This window comes from Trichogramma pretiosum, unplaced genomic scaffold (genome assembly GCF_000599845.2).
Source record: "Trichogramma pretiosum strain Unisexual culture from Peru unplaced genomic scaffold, Tpre_2.0 scaffold60, whole genome shotgun sequence".
Classification (NCBI taxonomy): Eukaryota; Metazoa; Arthropoda; class Insecta; order Hymenoptera; family Trichogrammatidae; genus Trichogramma; species Trichogramma pretiosum.
In genome coordinates, this window is record NW_019640805.1 from 1122719 (window position 1) to 1141331 (window position 18613).

Genomic DNA, 18613 nt, shown 5'->3' on the forward strand with positions numbered 1-18613 from the left:
GCTGCTGCCTGCGTGTGTGCCGGTATCAGGTATACCTATATACCGCGGCAGCTGTGCTGTATATGTGCATAATAGAAGCGAGTTCGACTGCAGCCGAGTAGAGTATAGTGACTCAGTGAGCGTCGAGCAACAGACTGCAGCTGAAGCTGGCGGTGGCTGGTCAACGCGAGGCGCGCGCAAGCGTCAGCTCATTAGCACCTGCGAAGTCGCGAGATAACCGACAGCTCGCGGAATGACGGAACGTCGGAAGATCGTTGTCGCGCGCGAGTGCAGTACGTAGTATTATCGCAAAAGTGATTACGTCGTTACGTATTGCGCGAGCAGATATATATATCTCGTGCCTGAGAGCAGTGTCTATCTGATGACTATGGTACGTGTGCTCGTTAGTCGTGACTTCGTTACACGACGAGGTTCTAGTCTACAGTGTGTGTGCAGCATATAGTGTACACGATCGGATATAGTAGAAATAATATTGGACCGCGTCTAGGCAATACGGATAGCTCAGCGAGTAATCGAAGCTCTCCGATACATACAAGTATTCGAGTCGCGAATAGCGCGCCTAGCGCGATGGAAGGAGAAATAGCGCTAGTGTACGCACTCGTACGCTGCCACGACTGATATCGAATCGGAGTCGCCCGAAGCCGTCGACGAATCAGGCGCGCGCGTATACTCACTTATATACATATGCCTAATTTCTGCGCGTATCCCGCGCGCCACCGAGCGAGCAGCGAGTCAGTGCTGACTGCGAGCAGTCGGCTCCCATCCTGAGCGATTCCTCGGCTGCTGCTGCTGCTACACGGCCGTTCGCCAATCGCGCCAGCACGCGCACACGACACGCTGCCCGATTGTTATTACGCTGTAGGTATATGGTAGTAGTAGGCCGAGCGCACTTTCTGCTCGCTCAATTGGCCTATACTCATTCAGCTGCGTTTCCACGAGGCCAATTTCCATTTGGATTATTGGACGCGAGTCGCTATTGCAGCAGCGACTGCAAGCTCTTACATATTACTCGAGTCCTACTCGGAGACAGCTGCTGCTGCTGGTCTGCGGTGCAGACCGAATTTCTCAAGAATCGTCAGGCCAGAGCGAAAGTCGATTGTCAGTAGTGAGAATCTCGTCAAGTGCGCGCCTCGACTGCCTACGCAGTCGAAATAGTGTACGCACGTTTTCGTGCCCCGTCGAGATTTTTCAGTGTGTCAGTGTGTGTGTGCGTGACTTCGTTGCGAGAAGCCAACGACTTATCAACGCCAAACTGGCGATCCGCTAGCAGCTCTCTTATTTCCCCCGCGACTCGAGTACTTGTGCGCGTAGCCAGTGAAATTTGCTACTGCTATAACTGCTCCGCTACTGCTGGACTCGCACACGCGGAGCCTTGAACTTTGAGCCAGTGTTTTGGGCTCTTTACTCCGGATTCCAGTGCAACCACACATACACGGCCAAAATGGGTGTGCTCTTGTCCATCGTCTCGGTGGGCTTTTCCATGCTCTTTACGCCGCTTCTCATGATGCTGCTGTCGGTCATATTCCTCGCATCGATGGGTAAATCGCTCGGTGTCAGAAGGCTCTACATAAAACTACTCCTTGCACTCTTCGAGGTTAGTTAGAACTTTCATTGAAAACATTCTGTCCATAACCATGACCGTCTGCCCTTAATCCTTTAAATCCGATTGGAAATCCGCACTTGCTTACTGTGCTTCTTCTTCGCTATTCGAGCGGGTGTTTTTAACGTCGATTTTTTTTATCCGACATTGAGTTAGGTTAGCCATTTTACCTGTCAATCGTGTTCAAATAATAATAGATGCGAATTCATGGAATCGCAGATGCCTTCATTAGACTTGAATTTTCAACAAAGCCAAGTAGCCAAATGTTCAGCAGATAATTATGCTGGCAGATAAACTTGTAAGTTATTCTGTTATTTGCACGTCTACGTGGCTGCTGCGCGTGTTTATTACGGATTGCATCTGCGACCTTAGTGAGCTTAGCCTCGCGAGTCTTCACTCGCATGCGGGATAATTAGAACGGGCAAAAAAGAGTGATTTTGTAGCTGTGCCGAGTGGCTATATGGCACAGCAGCAGCAGCTTGCAAGTATAGTTTGCGCCCGAGGCGCTCGGTTGCGGCCAATAGGATACTTGGCCACTGGTCGGCAGAAAAGCTCTAAAAAATTCACGCCGCTCTCGTCGCTCGCAAATCGTTCCGCTGCCAAAGCCATGCTTTGACTTTCGGCAAGAGCGATCAGCTGTCCAGTACATGCAACAGTTTCGCTCTTTTCTCCTCTCCGTTTGGATGTATTTCAAGCTCGATTCGCCTGTATATGTAACGCGATATAAAAGTGCAATATCATGCACAAAATATAATCGTAACTTTCTCGTTAATTCGTAAATACGTTCGAAAATTATTTGCTTTCTTGTTTTTAAAATACGTTTGAAGTAATTTGAATTATCGCCACTTAGAAATTTTACGAAAATTGATTTGTTTTTTTTTTTTTGTTTAATCTTCCCATTTGTTTATTGATTTTACAAGTGTTGAATGTAAAAAAAAAAGAATATAAAAATATTTTGCAATTTGAATGAACTGAAATAGGGAAATGAAAAGATTCGTTCGAGTTTTAAATAAATTAATCGATCGATGCATTAAAAATATTGAAACAACGTTATTTTTTTGTAAAAAAGTGTTCAAAGTGTTCAATTTAAATCCAAATTTACAGCAGATTCTGTTTCGATTATATTTTCGATTTATAATGAGCTAATTTTCAAATGAGACAATTTACTCGGCATCAAATGGAAAACGTTATCTCGATTGACTTGTACGTCTATTTTGATAAGATAAAAAAACGAGATGATGAACGAATTTTGTTGGAATTACGTAGGTATACGTTTCGTGTCCAAATTTTCCACGTGAACTTGAACTGACCAGCACATGTAAAGCATTTAAATGCTCGCTTAGCATAAACATAATCACGTTTAATTGCGTGATATCGGCACTATTTAACTGAATGTCTTAAATACATTGCACATACGCAGCAAAGCTTTTCTTAGACACGTTTATATCAGTTTCCGATACTAAAAGAGATTCGGATAAAATCATTTCATCTTATCAGCCAAATCTAATGGAAAAAACGTTGACATGGCTCGTTGTTAATCGGTGCGCGCATAGAGTATACATGTTTGATGCGCCGAGCACTATGCAAATAGATAATTTAAATATGATGAAATGGGCACGTTTACATGTTAATCACTTTGTTTATAAGAGTGCAGCAAGAAGAGTGCTCACTTCATTGTATTGTCCGCGTGTTTTTTACGAATCAAAAGGCGAAGAAAAATAATGCCGACTCATATATGTATGCGCGAATTAGCTCATGCGTGTACCGTAGGCCACCTCCGAAAGTCTAAAATCAATTCATTCGCGAAAGATGAATCACTGTATAAGCCAATACGAGCAAAAAGAGCCGATCCACTAAGTTCCAGAAAAAGTAAACCACGGCCCCTTGCCGTCACCTGGTCGTTTCGAAATGTCTCGAATATTCATCGATTAAAATTCGTAATTTGCCGGTTTACCTATATACGAATTTCATACGTGTCTCAATGGAGAGAAATTTTGCATCTTTTTAAAGACGTTCGTTGCACGTGATGCATGAAAGTTTATGAGGCAAATCATACTGTGAGACGCTGGAGCTTTTCATATTTGATGTTTTTTTAGCTCGGATTGCTTCATAGTTTTGCCAATCACTCGGATGTGTATAAGCAGCAGCACGTGTTATAAAAAAAGCCATGACGGCATGACATGCGCTGTACGCGATCTTATGTATTATATACGGATGTATATGTGTATATAGTCACTCTTTGCATGTGTGTACTCGATAATTCGATCATCGTGTGGAATAATTGCATTGCGGAACAAAGATGGCTCATTCTCTTTTATCATGGTTTACAGTATTAATAATTATCGTTGAGCCTTTGATTGCATAAACAATATAAACAACATTTTGGTAACATTTTCCATGCAGTTGGCTCTTTACTCTAAAATTTTGTCTCCCTCAATTGCAATGCTTTCCAATGGTTTACTTGAACCGGTACTACGGTTTAGCTACTCATAGTTATCTTTTATTTCAATCGTTTTGGACGATTTCGAAACTTATTTTCGAAGTACATTCTTCTTCAGATTTTTCCTGTAATATTTGTATTTCTCACAAAGTGGATTCATTGCAAAAAAAATACTTGCGTGATGGTAACTCTAAAAAATATTTTCGTGCCTATATAAAATCTGTTATTCTTTTGATACTTTTAACGTTATCAGTGATTATATGAAGATTTACTTAATAAGAATTGTTGTAATTTACAAAAAAAATATTAATAACTCGATAGACAACCAATATCATAGGACGTTCGTGATTCTTTTGAATAATCATCATTATTATTGAATCTTTTGTGAGGAATCTGTGTATATATCATTATCCAATATGAAAAGAAGCATTTCATTGTGACGGTCGCAATATTATAAGGATACTTTTTGCCTAGCGTTAAAAAAACTATTGGAGTTGCAAGTCATGCTGGATAACGTAAAAACGAAATTTTTATTATCTTTAAACATTGAACGTGTGAAGCTATAAATTATCGTGTGGCATTCGAAAAAATTTCAATTAAAAATTGTAAGCATATGTAATCAAAAATATATTATTTAAAAAAAAAACCAATTAAAAATTGCATCAAAATTTCTTTAAAGAAATTTCAAAATAATTCGTTGCTTTTCAACTTTAAAAGAAAATTTAGTGAGCAATCGATACGAGTGCGAATTGAGGCTGAATTAATTTTATCAATTTAATACTTATAATCTATTAATATTTGTCTTATTATCCCAGTAGTAAAATACTATTTTTACAATACTGAATATGCATCATTAATAATATTTTTAAAATATTTCAGTACGGGCGTCAAAATATTGAACACGTTAAGAAACGTAATGGAACGTGGGAGGTTGATGGAGGAGATAGTGAAGATGAAGGAAGTGAATCTCCTACAAATCCTAAATCTAACAAAGAACCAACGGACAAAGAAAAAAAGTCCCAAAATGGGTCACTTGGTAATTCTGTCATCGCTCGTTCCACGGATCTAGTACTCGTACCAATAGATCAAACAACACAAAACAATGAAAAAACTGTGGAGGAACCAAAATCAGACGCTAAAGAAATTGAACCGATCAAAAATGAAAGAGTTACTCAATTAAGTGCGAGTAAGGAGGTACATAAAATGCTTAATATTGTAATAACAAATTTTAAATGGAGAAATTAAATGGATTTATTCTTTTTTTTCAGACTGACATATCACGGAAAAAATCATTCGAAACGTTAAAGCGAGAATTTGAACCTGCCATTTGTTTGGATTACATACGAGCTGGTATTGAATCAATCATCGAAGACGATGTGACATCTAGATTCGAAGCTGAAGAACTCAAGGTCAGAATATTTAGTAATATTTTATAACTAGTTCTTGCAACTTTTTTATGACATTAAAAAATATTTGATTATATTTACAGAACTGGAATCTTCTAACACGTACGAATAGGCGCTATGAATTTATTTCGTGGAAATTAACTGTAATTTGGGTTTGCGGATTTTTCATGAGATATTGCTTTCTCTTACCGTTGAGGATTTTCATCTGCTTTGTTGGTGTAAGTTCTAACAAGTATATATTATATTTCTTCACATGTAATTAATTTTTTTTCTTATCGTAAGCAAATTTTGAATTTTATATTGATGACAAGATTTTTTTATGCGTTTGACTACAATGATGACAACAAAATAATAATAACAAGAAAACTCTTAGATGTGTTTCATCCTGCTAACAACGTTTAGCATAGGCTTTTTGCCGAGTTACAAGCTGAAACGTTGGGTCAATGATATTACGTCCCGTATTTTTTTCCGGATTATGGCCGCAGGTTTGTCTGCCCAAATAGACATTCACAATCCTGAATTTAAGCCGAAGACAGGTGGTATTTGCGTTGCTAATCACACATCAACTATTGACGTGTGTATCTTATCGACGGACACGACATTCTCTTTGGTAAAGAAATTATCTAACAAGCATAAAATATGCTTCAACCAACATTAAATTTGCATTTTTATAGTGTGACAAGTTATCCTGGATAACATAATTAAACATTGTTATGTCCGAGTGAATTTTTGGGATTAACTGACTTTCACCATTAATTGACAAAATCAAATCATACAGACTGCATACTATAGATGTTGGACAAATGGGTCTGGCTATTCAGGCAAAAACTGGATACGAAATTTAGTTCACCAAAATTCCTTTTCATTTAAAAAAAGTTTAAATGATTTTATGTTTTTCTGTAAAACATTAATTTCTTACACAAAAATCAAAAAATATCCTTTTTTTCGTATTCAATTTGTGTCTGAATGGACACTTCATTTATTTATAACTATAAACTCATATGTGAAGTGTTTGTCTTTTTTCGCCTTATTAGAGCATTCATGTCAGGTTTTCATTAATATCGAATATCTAGTCGACACAATACGTGATTGAAACATTCAATTTTTATCCCCGAATTAAAAAGTTTTGTAATGACTTTACTCTAAAATGAGACAATATATTTTGTATATAGACATTTTTTTATCAAAGCTGGTCAAAAATATTCAGATAGACTGTATTAATCATGATCTTAATAATAGCGAATGTCATGAACGTTTATAGATAAATAGCAACGAGACCATACCTGAGAAGATGACGATGAAAAATGATGAAAAAAATTTGCAAAAATGAAGATAAAATTCTATAATAAATATGGTGTCTATATGATGTACAGGTAATGTGGCTGACATTCTGCACGGCGATAGTAGGTTACATGCCGGACAGCGAATTCAAGCGTTGGCTCAACCAACGTGTCCTGATAATGTGTTTCGCGGTGCTGTCGAGTGCTCTGTCTTCGGTCATTACTTATCACAATGTTGAGAACAAGCCGAAGACCGGTATTTGTGTTGCCAATCACACATCGCCCATTGATGCTCTTGTTCTCATGTGTCACAATTGCTATTCTCTGGTAAATGCTTTTTAAAACGTCTTGTCTTGTTCTTTTTTGCTCACTTTCAAATTAATTCGTTTGCTATCATAAAAATTGTTGCTTGATTCCCTAGACATGTGCATTCATTATTTTTCCATGCTTAAGTAAACTATGCTGCAAGCTTTGCCACTTGCTTTTATTTGCATTGTTAAGGGTAAACCTGCTAGTGTCCGAGTAATTGAAAAAAATACTGAAAACAAGAACTTTTTGAAAGGGTTCATGCTTCTAAAAACCCCAAAGAGTAAAAGTGGCTTCAGAAAATTAATAATTGCAAAGTTTGCACTTTTGTGTTTTCAGTTGTGGTTTCACTTGTCCGAAAAAAATTTGTCAATATTTTGAAAATAATAATTAACACTAAAAAACGTAAATAGTCCAGTTTATAAGTTGCTTGATTTCTTATTTAATAATTTCCAAGTTTCGCAATAATTTTTTCTAAAAAAATAATATTTAAAAAAACAAGAACAAATTTTATTGCATAAAATTTAATCACTATCTATTTAAATAATAGCTCACAGTTGTCGGTTACTAGCAGGAATACCCTATAAAAATGCTAAGCTTCACTGATCAATCCTATCTTAATAATATTTTTAAAATAGTATCTTTTAAAATTTTACCTGTTATCTTTACAATAGTTAAACAGATTTATGTTATTACTTTAATTTATTCAATTATGAAATGCTCTTTTTTTCCTTTTTATAAATATCTGTAAGTTGATCTTTATTCAGTTTTATAATTATTTTTCTAAAAATTTCAAAAATAAGATATTTGAATCAGTAGTTCTGTTAATTGTATATGCACTATTTTTACAATTATTCATATTATTTTCAATTTAAACTATAAATAATTTCATGATCAATAGACATCATAATAGTTTTGTTTCTTAAAACACTTCTTAAAAGTTTTTTGTATTTTATCATGCTTTTACTTTCTTATTTTATACTACTTAAAAATCAGTGATAACTCAAAAAATCTTTAGTCCTTTAAAAAAAATTCTCTATAAATTAGTCTCATATTTTTTATATACTTTAATATTTTTTTCAATACCCATAGATCGGTCAAAGACATGGGGGATTTTTAGGTATTTTACAAAGAGCACTAGCTCGAGCATCACCTCATATTTGGTTTGAAAGATCAGAAATCAAAGACAGAGAAGCAGTGGCTAAAAGGTATATATTTTTAATAATTGAAATATCTATTTAATATAAATAAGTAATAATGTTTTTTTTTAATTCTACTATTATGCAATAGGTTAAAATTGCACATTTCCGATCCAAAAAATCCTCCTATACTTATTTTTCCGGAAGGAACTTGCATTAATAATACTTCAGTTATGCAATTCAAAAAAGGTAGCTTTGAAGTTGGTGGTGTCATTTATCCTGTCGCCATAAAGGTAATTAATGAGGAGTGTGGATAAAGAGTCATATTTAATAACAAATTTATAACTTTATTTTTAGTATGATCCAAGATTTGGAGATGCATTTTGGAATAGCAGCAAATATTCTATGATTCAATACTTGTACATGATGATGTCAAGTTGGGCAATTGTTTGTGATGTTTGGTATTTACCCCCTATGTACAGAAAAGAGGATGAAAGTGCTATTGATTTTGCCAATAGAGTCAAGTCAGTTATTGCACGACAAGGAGGACTTGTTGATCTTCAATGGTATACATGAATGAAAATTATCATTGGACATTAGAAAATTATATTTTATTTTGTATTTTTTTTTTTTTTTTAAGGGATGGACAACTTAAAAGAATGAAGCCTAAAAAAGAATGGCGGGAAAAGCAGCAAGAGGAATTTAGTAGAAGATTAAAAGTTGAATAAAAGTTTAGTGCAGTTTTTATTGGAAATTTTAAGACTGTAAAATGGTTTCAATTTTGAAGCTCATTCTATTCAACTGCTTGGCAGTTAATTTCAATGAACTTTATTGAATATTATGTGTAATTAAAAATACTGTATAAGCTGTGAAAGATATTTGTGAAAGTTTTGATTGAACTAGTGTAAGAGACTGATTGTTCAGTGCACATAATTTACGACTGTTTCAAAAGTGTGTTTTTTATGAATATAATATATTTTAAATATTTTTTATTCATTCTTTTAGACTATTCTAAAACAGTTTAGAGGTCTAAAATCACTATGAATTATCATTAATTCATAGTCATTTAAAAAAGATTTCTCCATATGATGCCTGAAAAGGTATTTTATTATTAAAGATTAGCAAATATATTGTTTTTCATACTTACTCATTGTCAATGAGCATTAAATCTTTTTTAATATTAGATTAATTCAAAACTTTTTGTTGCTATATTTTGTTACCATCGCAACCAAAAATCAAATTTTATATTTTACTATTTTTACACGTAGAAGTGAAATAATGTGCTCATTTATTTAATTTTTCATAACTTCCAACCAAAAGTATTTTATCAAAATTCATGCCTGTTTATACAAAAATTTCTAAAGATGTATGTAATAAAGCAAGCACACAATGATACATATTTTTTTAAAATCATGATATATTTTTTATAACAAACTTTGGTGTTAATATTAAATCAAATCAATTTTAATACAGAAGTATTTTGTTGTTGATATTTTAAAGTGTATATTATAACACAAAAGTCATAGGAACAATTTCAGTTAAATTAACTAATTTTAAGATTTGAAAATTGAGTAAAACATTGCTAAAATACTGGATAAAAAAATGTATCAATAATGCAATAATTGCTAAATTTGATTCTTTAAACATTTGTCACTCATTTTGTATTGATTGGCTGCATAATAAAAACCACAGACTGTTATTTTTTAAAAACTTTTTTTAACTTTATTCTACCAATGTTAGAAAAAAAATCAACGATAACTAAAAATAGTGCAAAATTATTCACATCAATTTTTTAATTGCTTTTCCTCAAGATCTCTTTTGTCCTCTAATTGTTGTTCTTTGAATAATCTAATAATTTCTTCCGTTGCTGTGGGTTCATATTTTGGACATGCCCCTTCTTCTTTCTACAAATATTTTATACAGTTTACCATCTTCCTATAAATTCATATTTCTTATGAATGTTAAAAACTCATAAATACTTACATTAGGCAACTCAGTGATGTTCAATTTTGGATCTCTAAATGTGAAAGGAGTCCAAGGACCTTGAATAGATGGAAATTCTGTATGCCACAGTTTACGTAGTCTCATAGCAGAACCATCACGTGATTGTGTTCTAACAAGTTCCATGTGTTTAACTACACACTCTCTTGTGAATTGTCGACAAGATATCCAATGGGTTTCTCCATTGACTGAAAAATTAAGTTAACCATTTGAAGTTTGACATTTGTATTTATAAAACCAAAAATACAAAGCTATGAACATGATCAAAATACTTACGATATTCTGCTTTGATAACAGGGCCTCTGTGTCTTCGAGGTTTAACATATACAACTACTCCTGGATTTGATTTTGCATAATCAACCAAATCGTTTTCAATAAAATCACTGCAATGAGAAAATTTATGTTTATAATTTCTATTTGCTTGCTTTTTGCAGAAGGTTAAAGAAGAGCCACAATTTATTCCTTTCTTAGACATAAATAGTTGCAATGATAATGTTTTATGAGGTTTAACGATAAAGCAGAATCTAATTGCAATGTGTTTTGTGAATATGATGATTTTTAAATAAGTATATAAGCATACCGCATTCCACGACTTGCTCCGTGACTTTTACAAAATTTCAATGTTACGCGTTGTAATTGTCCTACAAATCGACCAATTCCGTTAGCAAGATGAGCCCTCGGAAATCCGGACTTTAATCCTAACTGAGCATTAGCCATTTTTTCATAAAATTAATGTCAATTTCAAATATTTAAGATTATATTCAATGCAGCAATGTTTAATATTTGGTTAGGTTGAGTCGTTTTTATGAACTAACACATTAGCTGACATACACGAAAACTAGCAGACGATATGCAGTTCACAGTTCACTGTTCAACGCAAATTTCGGTGTGCCTCGCACGAGCCAATGAGCTATGAGAAACATATAGAATGCAGTGCTGCCGACACATGTCACTGGTTAAGAACGAGACTAGTGTATCCCGGCTCCACTCAAAGTTCACAGTTCAGAGAATTGCATAAAATAATAGTCGCTATAATGTGAGTAGTTGAAAGATATTTCATAATCTATCGAGACGTTCATGGTGGGAGTTATTAAGTTGCGACGTTGCTTGTGTTGGCAATCAGACTCAATACTAACAGAACTCAATACTACGCAGAATAACAGTTTTTTGACTTAACAACTTTGCTACAATCTTAAAGAAAAATATTGATATATATTAAGTATTTTTTGAGCTTCATTTAGTTTTATTCTTGATATTTCTTCATAATATTAGAAAAATGCCGGGTAAAGTAACAGCAAAAATAGGACCATCTATCCTTAATGCGGACCAATCAAGATTGGCTGAAGTAACGCAAAAATTGTTGGATGATGGTGCCGATTATCTTCATTTGGATGTGATGGATGGCAAGTTTGTCCCACGAACAGTTCTAGGATCACAAGAGGTCAAGTGTCTGAGATCGAAAATCAAGGATGCATTTTTTGAAACACATATGATGGTTGCTGAGCCTGAAACGGTGAGATGAAATTTATTATTTTGATTCTTTGTTTTAGAAATAAATTAAATATTCAAATTTAATATTCTAGTGGATTGAACAAATGGCAGATGCTGGAGCCGATCAATTTACTTTTCATGTAGAACCTGTAGCAAATGTTTCATTGGTCTGTCGTAAAGTAAGAGAAGCTGGTATGAAAGTAAGTAAATTTATGAATTAAATTAATTCAAATAAAATTCTTTGGTTTTTTATTTCCTTTTTATTTCTAAGGTAGGTGTAGCTTTGAAACCTGGAACACCTGTTTCAGTTGTCACCGATTATATAGATTTAGCTGATATGGTGTTAGTTATGACAGTTGAACCAGGCTTGGGAGGTCAAAAATTTATGGATAATATGATGCCAAAAGTATCTTGGTTAAGAGAAAACTATCCAGATATTGATATTGAAGTGGATGGCGGAGTTGGTCCAAATACTATTGATGCTTGCGCAAAGGTAATTAATTTTTTTCATGAATACACTCATTTGATAGATTTAAGTAGACTTTTAGGAAAGGATTATAAAGAGTAAACTTAATGATATTAAAACTGTATTTAATTTTATTTAAAAATTTAACAGTTTATAATGTCAAAAAACATAAAATTCTATATATGTACAAAAATACTTGTATAACACATTCTGTTAGTTTTAATTAATTGATGATAATGTTTTACAATGAATGAAATAATATATACATTTTTTTCAGGCTGGTGCTAATATGATTGTATCTGGTACAGCAATAATAAATTCTAATGATTCTGCCAAAGTTATTCAAAATATGAAATCTGTTGTAAATAACGTTTTGGAAAAATGTTAAATAAATTTATTATTTTTGATTGAAATATCAAAATAAACTATATTATTACGAAAAACTCTTTTTGGATAATTGAAAATCATTTCAATTTGAATTTTCAAAATCATTAGGTTCAAAATCTTCAGAATTATTTTGAGAAAAGTTTTCGTGTATCAAATTTGTTTTTTTTTCAATGTCAATATTCAAATGCTCTGGATCGTGATTAAATTGTGCATTATCCGGAGGTGGAACTTCTGGATTGAACTTTGTCCTCAATTCAGCAAGAGTGACCAAAATAGCTTCTTCTGTTCTAATAGTTCTTGATCCTTGTAGAGGACATGTATTTAAATACATGTTAAATACAAGTGATGCATCATCTACATTAATGTTTGGATCAACTTTAACAGCACTCTCAATACCGGACAAACCTCCAAATACTATTAAGGCATGTTTGTATTTTATACTTTTTGGAGCTATACTGTCAACTGGTGTTCCTTTGTCCGAAGTTCCAATGGACATTTCATAGCCATCTCGATAAGGACATTTGGCAAAAACTTCACTCAGATTGGCTGCTAGTCTTACTGAATATCCCCAGTAAATTCCAGTATCTGCTCTAGGTACTGCAGCAGAAACAATGATTCCATGGGGTTTCTTGGGATCCTCTTGTTCAGTTGGAATTTTCACTGTTACTCGTGTACCACTTGTCAAAACTTCATCAACTCTTACATCGTTTTGTAGTCCAACATATACCTATAAAGTTACAAATTTTAATACTAGTCTCATTGAAGAAATATTTATTTTAAATAATATTGGATGTAAAATAAATAATTATTTAATAATTAAAAAATTTTCTAATTTTTCAATCATGAAGCATGAAATAATTTAAAAATGAATTATTCACATGTAATTACCATAGATCCTTTTCCAGCTTTTACAGGTTTATTAGTAATCACTCCTTCTCTATAAATATATACATCTTGTTGTCTGAGATGATGAGGAGCATCTAAAGGGTTCAAAAGTCCTGCATACTGGAGATCTTTATGAATGGGGAAAAGATGTTTCCTCAAATATTGTGGACATTCAAGATATTGAAGTATTCTACCTAATTGCAAGCAACAAGGCCTTGCATCTCCTAGGGTACAATCCCTCTTCATTTTTTTTCTTTCCACTTCGGTAATTTCACCCTTATCATCATAAACTATGACTTCATCAATTTTATAAATACAGGCAGCTCTTGCAATTTGACCAGCTAGATAAGCTCTCAATTCGGGTGATTGAGCATTATCCAAAATTGATCCTGGTAAAGCTATGCTCAAAGTAGAAACTTTTTTAACCTCATTTATTTTTTTTTCTTCTTCCTTTTTTTTAATTTCTTCCTCGACACGCGCTTTTTTCACCAATTGTTCTTCGTTCTTTTGTTTACGTTTTTCCCTACGTTCTTTGTTAACTTCTTTCCACGTTTTACCAGGTGGTGGTTTTTTCAATTTTGCCGGCTGCATGGCGATTTATTTACGGAATGAACCCACGTGGTAACCCGAGCGACGTGCACTGATCTCGAGATCGTTCTGACGACTGACATATGAATTATTCTTGACAGGCATTTGACCGACAGTATATATTTACCGGTTAGTAACACTGCTTGTTTTTCTTCATCTATTCTCGGTCTTAGACAGATTATTCATTTTTTTGTTTACTATATAGAAAAGTCATTTCGACTGGGATGCAATAAAAACTAAATTACTAGAAATTTCAATTAAGGTAAAAAAATGAAATAGAACAGACTTATGAAAATAATTTTTTTTATTCAATTATTTTATAAATATTTACATTAAAATCTTATTGCCGATTTTATAATATACTTAAATTAGTAAATATAATATACTTAAATTAGTAAAGTACGATCAAGTTATACTATAATTTTATTTCTAATGTTTTCTTTTTTTACTATCTCGTTTATCTCTATCATCATCTTTCCTTTTAGAAGAAGTTCCACTACTACTGGCTCCTTTGGCTTGTTTTAAAAATTTGCTCAAACCAAATGGATCTTCTTCTTCTTTTTCAAACTGAACTGGTCCAGATCTAGCACTTCCAGTTCTATCTGTTCCACTAAATTCTTTGTCTGGAACAAATCTGCTTGTAGATTTCAATTTCTCAAGATCTGCTCCATAATTATCTTGATCCAAATTTTTGCTTGGTCTATATAAATGATTTGCGAGAGAGTTTTGATCCCTCCATGGTTTGTCATATACATTATACTCATCATCATGAGCATAACCACTGTCCATTCCTTTCTGCGTATTAAAGAGCCTCTGATCAAACGAGGCATCACCAGTGAGATTTACATTCTTTGCTGGCAAACCTAAAGCAATTTGTTCACTAACATCTCTCTCCCTTTCACGTTGTAGGCGCGATCGCCTATCAGGTGCAGCACGAGCTAGATTTCGATCACGTGTGCGTTCTTTGTGCCTTTCCTGTCTCAACTGTTCTCTTTCTAAAATCTCCTCGTTTTTATCTAGATTTGCTGCTGTTTTTAATCCAGCTCGCTCATTTCTAGCTTTTTCAGCTAACTGCCTCAAATGATCTTCTTTTTTCTCTTTTTCTTTTTGAGCCAATTTCTTCTCAAGTTGAGCCCTAGTCTCAACAGCTTCTCTGGCCTTTCGGTCCGCAATGTAAAGAGCCTCTGCTAATTTGGCAAAGTTCTCATTTATGTGAACTTGCTGAAGTCCACGACCATCTGCAGCCAGACGCTTGTCAAGGGGGATGGTATATCCTTTAGCATTTTTCCAGTTACTAATGCAAGGAGGTATTTTCCATTCCTTTTGCTCTTTTACGGTAACTTTTCTTGTTGGTGAGTGCATAACTGGGGCTGGAGGTGAAGGTGGTCCTCGAGGAATCTTCTTGTTAATTTTGAATTTTGGTGGTTCCATTGGGTCTACTTGTGCCTCAACCATTCTAATTACTCTTTGCTTTGCTCCTGAGTTAAAAGATTGGCCTTGTTGAGATGGTGTGTATCTGATGTACTGCGCTGGACCCAATTTTTCAGCCCGTCTTACTGGCATAGCTGCAGCAATTTTATTGCTGATTATTTTTTCAAGGGCATTTTTCGTAGCTTCTGTAGATTCTTCTACTTCTTCTGCACTTGGCTTTTGTAAACTTGGGTCATCTTCAGCATGAATTTCCATGGGAATTAAATCCTTCAACGTGCTGTAGACTTTTTTGTCTTTGGCATGACCCTGTCTGGCTATAAGGTCATACTTGACCTTTCCTCTAGCATCAAGTTGAATGGCTAAAGCGTTACTCGAACTATCCTTCCCTTTCATTCCCATCCCCAAGGGATACTGTGCGACGTGAATTTCTGGAAAAGCACCACCATCGCCATAATCTTCTTCATTGCGTGGTATCCAGTTTTTGCGTTCCCCATAGGGTGGAGCAGAAATGCAAGCTTTTACTAAGGCAGAAACTGGTCTTTGACGTAGCTTCGCCTCTCTTGCTTCATCATCTTTGTCCCATGTAACTTGGGTAGGAGGAGGCAAAAAACTGAAAAGAAAAAATTTAGAGTAAAAAAATAGATCTATTCACATCAGACTATAATAATTCTTTTGAGAACTGCTTTTTAATTACTTTATATTATAATACATACTTTATAAAGATTTGCAGCTTCTTTAAATTTGAAAAATTACTAAATACATAAGATCTTTATGAGAACTGAGAACAAGTCGATTTGCTTTATCTCGTCATACTAACAGCTTTCTTAAAGATCACGTAAGTTTTGATATTTGATCAATAAAATAATTTTTGAAATTCACTAAGAAAGTTGCTATATAGTTAGGAGTTTTGTCTAAACTTTTTTAATTTATTTTAATAATTCAGTGTGATGATTCACATTGACTATGGGTTGTGATTAAGAATTAATAAAAGATTTTAATGAAATCTTACCAGCAATTAGGGTGAAACACCTATTACTGTGCCTCTCCATATTACTGGATTTTAACATGTAATCAAATGTTCAGTAATAGGGAATTGAAGGTTATGTCTTGGGCACAGTAATAGGTGTTTTACCCTATATAGTTTGTAAAAATAATTTACTTTCAATCAATATTACTCAATGAAAAATAAGTCCATAAGTTAGTCTATAACCCTATTACCGTTAGAAACATTTAACATAACCTTAAAAATTGTAACATAGATGCATGAAAAATTAGATAATAATAAAAATAAAAGACTCCCAATGAGAACCCAATAGAAGGTTAACAAAAAAATAACAGTATCAGTTTATAAAAATAATTTGATTTCAATCAAAATGACATGAAGCACAATCATCAATGTTTCATTTTTCTCTCCATTTAAACTAAAAAAGGTATGTGTAAAACTAAAGAACAATATTTACCTTGATAAAGAAGACATTTTTGCTTTAATAAGTGCTGCTTAATATAGTAACTTGTCAATAATAAAAGCAACAGCTAATTTGTCGATCACTGTGGAGCGACTGAGACACGTCTGGTGTGGCGTAGTACTGCACACTGTTAAGCTCACTGCGTCAGTCCGATGATGGTCGGGTGTTGGTGGAGCGGCTACTGACTAGTCTTTGTAAACTGATATGAGCTGGGCTCTTTCATGCTGCACCGCACTTGTCGGCGGTGACTAACGAACGTCATTGCGCAGGCGCAGAGTTTAAGACAGTCAGCTAATGTTCGCAACTGCACTCTAGTGGCGAAAGTCTGTACTATCTCTGGCGGTGGCATTTAAAAAAAGTAATTTTGACTGTTGCAATTTCAATCAATTCGATTTAAAAAATGGCAAAAACAAGTATCTGATTCAAAACGATAATTTAATTTTATGTTTTATTTATTTCATCTCAATTATATCAACAAAGGTGTAAATATTTCGAGGACAACAATTTTTATCGTTTTAATCAAAATATTTATTATATTCGAAAGAATCACATATTGAAAAACTAATGTCATTCGAAAAAATTTTATTTTCATATTAAAAAAAATACAAACTTATAATATTTAAAATGAGTCAACGGATTCTCATAAAACTAAATAAAAACATTTAAAAATTACAGTAACTAGTTTTGTATAATGCTCCATATAATCTGTTTTAGAAAAAATGAACGTTACAATAGTCAATTGGTATTTTCAAATCTATAAACTATCAAATTTGAGCAACAAAATTGTAGCGTAGCGTGTAATATTGTGTAGATAATAATATGAAACACAAGAATATATATCATGCATTTTTACAAGGAAGAAATCAAAACTATTAGTTCAAACTTAAATACATAATAGCTTCCGTTCTTAAACAGCTGCCTATTGATTTTTTACTTGAATTTTAAAGTAAATTTATTTTTCATTTGTATTAATTTTTAATTTACCAATTTGTTTAATTTATTATAATTTGAGGGCATTTTTCAATTCAATCTCCCGCAAATACATATTGAATCCGATTCGAGTGTACCGATACACGATGATAGTGCGTCACGCACGTCATCGTGCGATTTTTAAGTGTTCCCTCCCCGCATATCCATGAACGTGCCCAAAAAAGTTTCACTTTAAAAAACTGAAGATATTTTTCAAAAAATCATTAATAAGGAAGCATATGTGTGGTCGTTCTTAAATTAAATAAAAGCTTAAATGAACATTTCATGGTTTATTGCAGGGGACTGACCATTTTACTGGGTAGCCCAATTTCTCATTTGATAATTTTCAAGTTCAGCTATGAATTTTTTACGACAAAATAATATATATAGAAGTGAAATGTAGTAGGGTACTAACAGATTTACCCTATAAGTCTTTTTGACGTTCTCTATAGCAAGTAGTAGTATCTTTGGCAAATAGTCGATTTCAATCACTCTCAAACATCTACCAAAATATACATTAACGCATTATATGGATCAAACGACAAAGATATGCTTGGCATTGATCTCCCAAAACTAGAAGCTTAATTGTGATAATCGATCAGCATGGAAAGATTATTTGGTAATTAAAATTTTTTGAATGTTCTGTGATGAAAATCGCGTTGATTCGTAAATCGAGGTATTCAAATCATATACATTATATCATTCAAAGTTCGAATTCCTAAGAAAAAGTAAACGTGAAAAAAAGAGTAAACGCGAAA

General features: G+C 33.6%; 5 protein-coding genes across 6 annotated transcripts; 2 read left to right on the forward strand and 3 right to left on the reverse strand.

Annotated features, from left to right (window-relative positions):
• Positions 1-174: 174 nt before the first annotated feature.
• On the forward strand, positions 175-9881 carry LOC106649872 (glycerol-3-phosphate acyltransferase 3). 2 transcript variants are annotated; one of them, XM_014367571.2, is made up of 9 exons: positions 175-1594; positions 4920-5234; positions 5309-5449; positions 5530-5664; positions 5820-6056; positions 8125-8240; positions 8323-8464; positions 8529-8737; positions 8812-9881. In XM_014367571.2, exons 1-9 carry the CDS (start codon positions 1442-1444, stop codon positions 8897-8899), a joined length of 1536 nt encoding a protein of 511 aa, XP_014223057.1. In that variant the 5' UTR covers positions 175-1441; the 3' UTR covers positions 8900-9881. The 2 variants fall into 2 exon arrangements, with proteins under 2 accessions (XP_014223057.1, XP_014223058.1); XM_014367572.2 differs by lacking the exon at positions 5820-6056 and adding an exon at positions 6820-7053 and having other exon boundaries at positions 185-1594.
• Positions 9871-10910, reverse strand: LOC106649874 (39S ribosomal protein L43, mitochondrial). Its single transcript, XM_014367575.2, has 4 exons — positions 10753-10910; positions 10449-10555; positions 10155-10360; positions 9871-10075 (listed from the first exon to the last, which is right to left on the reverse strand). The coding sequence occupies exons 1-4, from the start codon at positions 10887-10889 to the stop codon at positions 9956-9958; spliced, it is 570 nt and encodes a 189-aa protein (XP_014223061.1). The 5' UTR covers positions 10890-10910; the 3' UTR covers positions 9871-9955.
• A 155-nt stretch (positions 10911-11065) lies between these two features.
• On the forward strand, positions 11066-12545 carry LOC106649873 (ribulose-phosphate 3-epimerase). The gene is made up of 5 exons (XM_014367574.2): positions 11066-11208; positions 11445-11685; positions 11756-11863; positions 11935-12156; positions 12407-12545. Exons 1-5 carry the CDS (start codon positions 11078-11080, stop codon positions 12515-12517), a joined length of 813 nt encoding a protein of 270 aa, XP_014223060.1. The 5' UTR covers positions 11066-11077; the 3' UTR covers positions 12518-12545.
• A 220-nt stretch (positions 12546-12765) lies between these two features.
• Positions 12766-13992, reverse strand: LOC106649745 (putative methyltransferase C9orf114 homolog). The gene is made up of 4 exons (XM_014367335.1): positions 13917-13992; positions 13405-13799; positions 12875-13243; positions 12766-12819 (listed from the first exon to the last, which is right to left on the reverse strand). Exons 1-4 carry the CDS (start codon positions 13990-13992, stop codon positions 12766-12768), a joined length of 894 nt encoding a protein of 297 aa, XP_014222821.1.
• Positions 13993-14321: 329 nt separating this feature from the next.
• Positions 14322-17119, reverse strand: LOC106649803 (puff-specific protein Bx42). The gene is made up of 2 exons (XM_014367432.2): positions 16881-17119; positions 14322-16030 (listed from the first exon to the last, which is right to left on the reverse strand). The coding sequence occupies exons 1-2, from the start codon at positions 16895-16897 to the stop codon at positions 14419-14421; spliced, it is 1629 nt and encodes a 542-aa protein (XP_014222918.2). The 5' UTR covers positions 16898-17119; the 3' UTR covers positions 14322-14418.
• Between the last annotated feature and the right edge of the window lie 1494 nt (positions 17120-18613).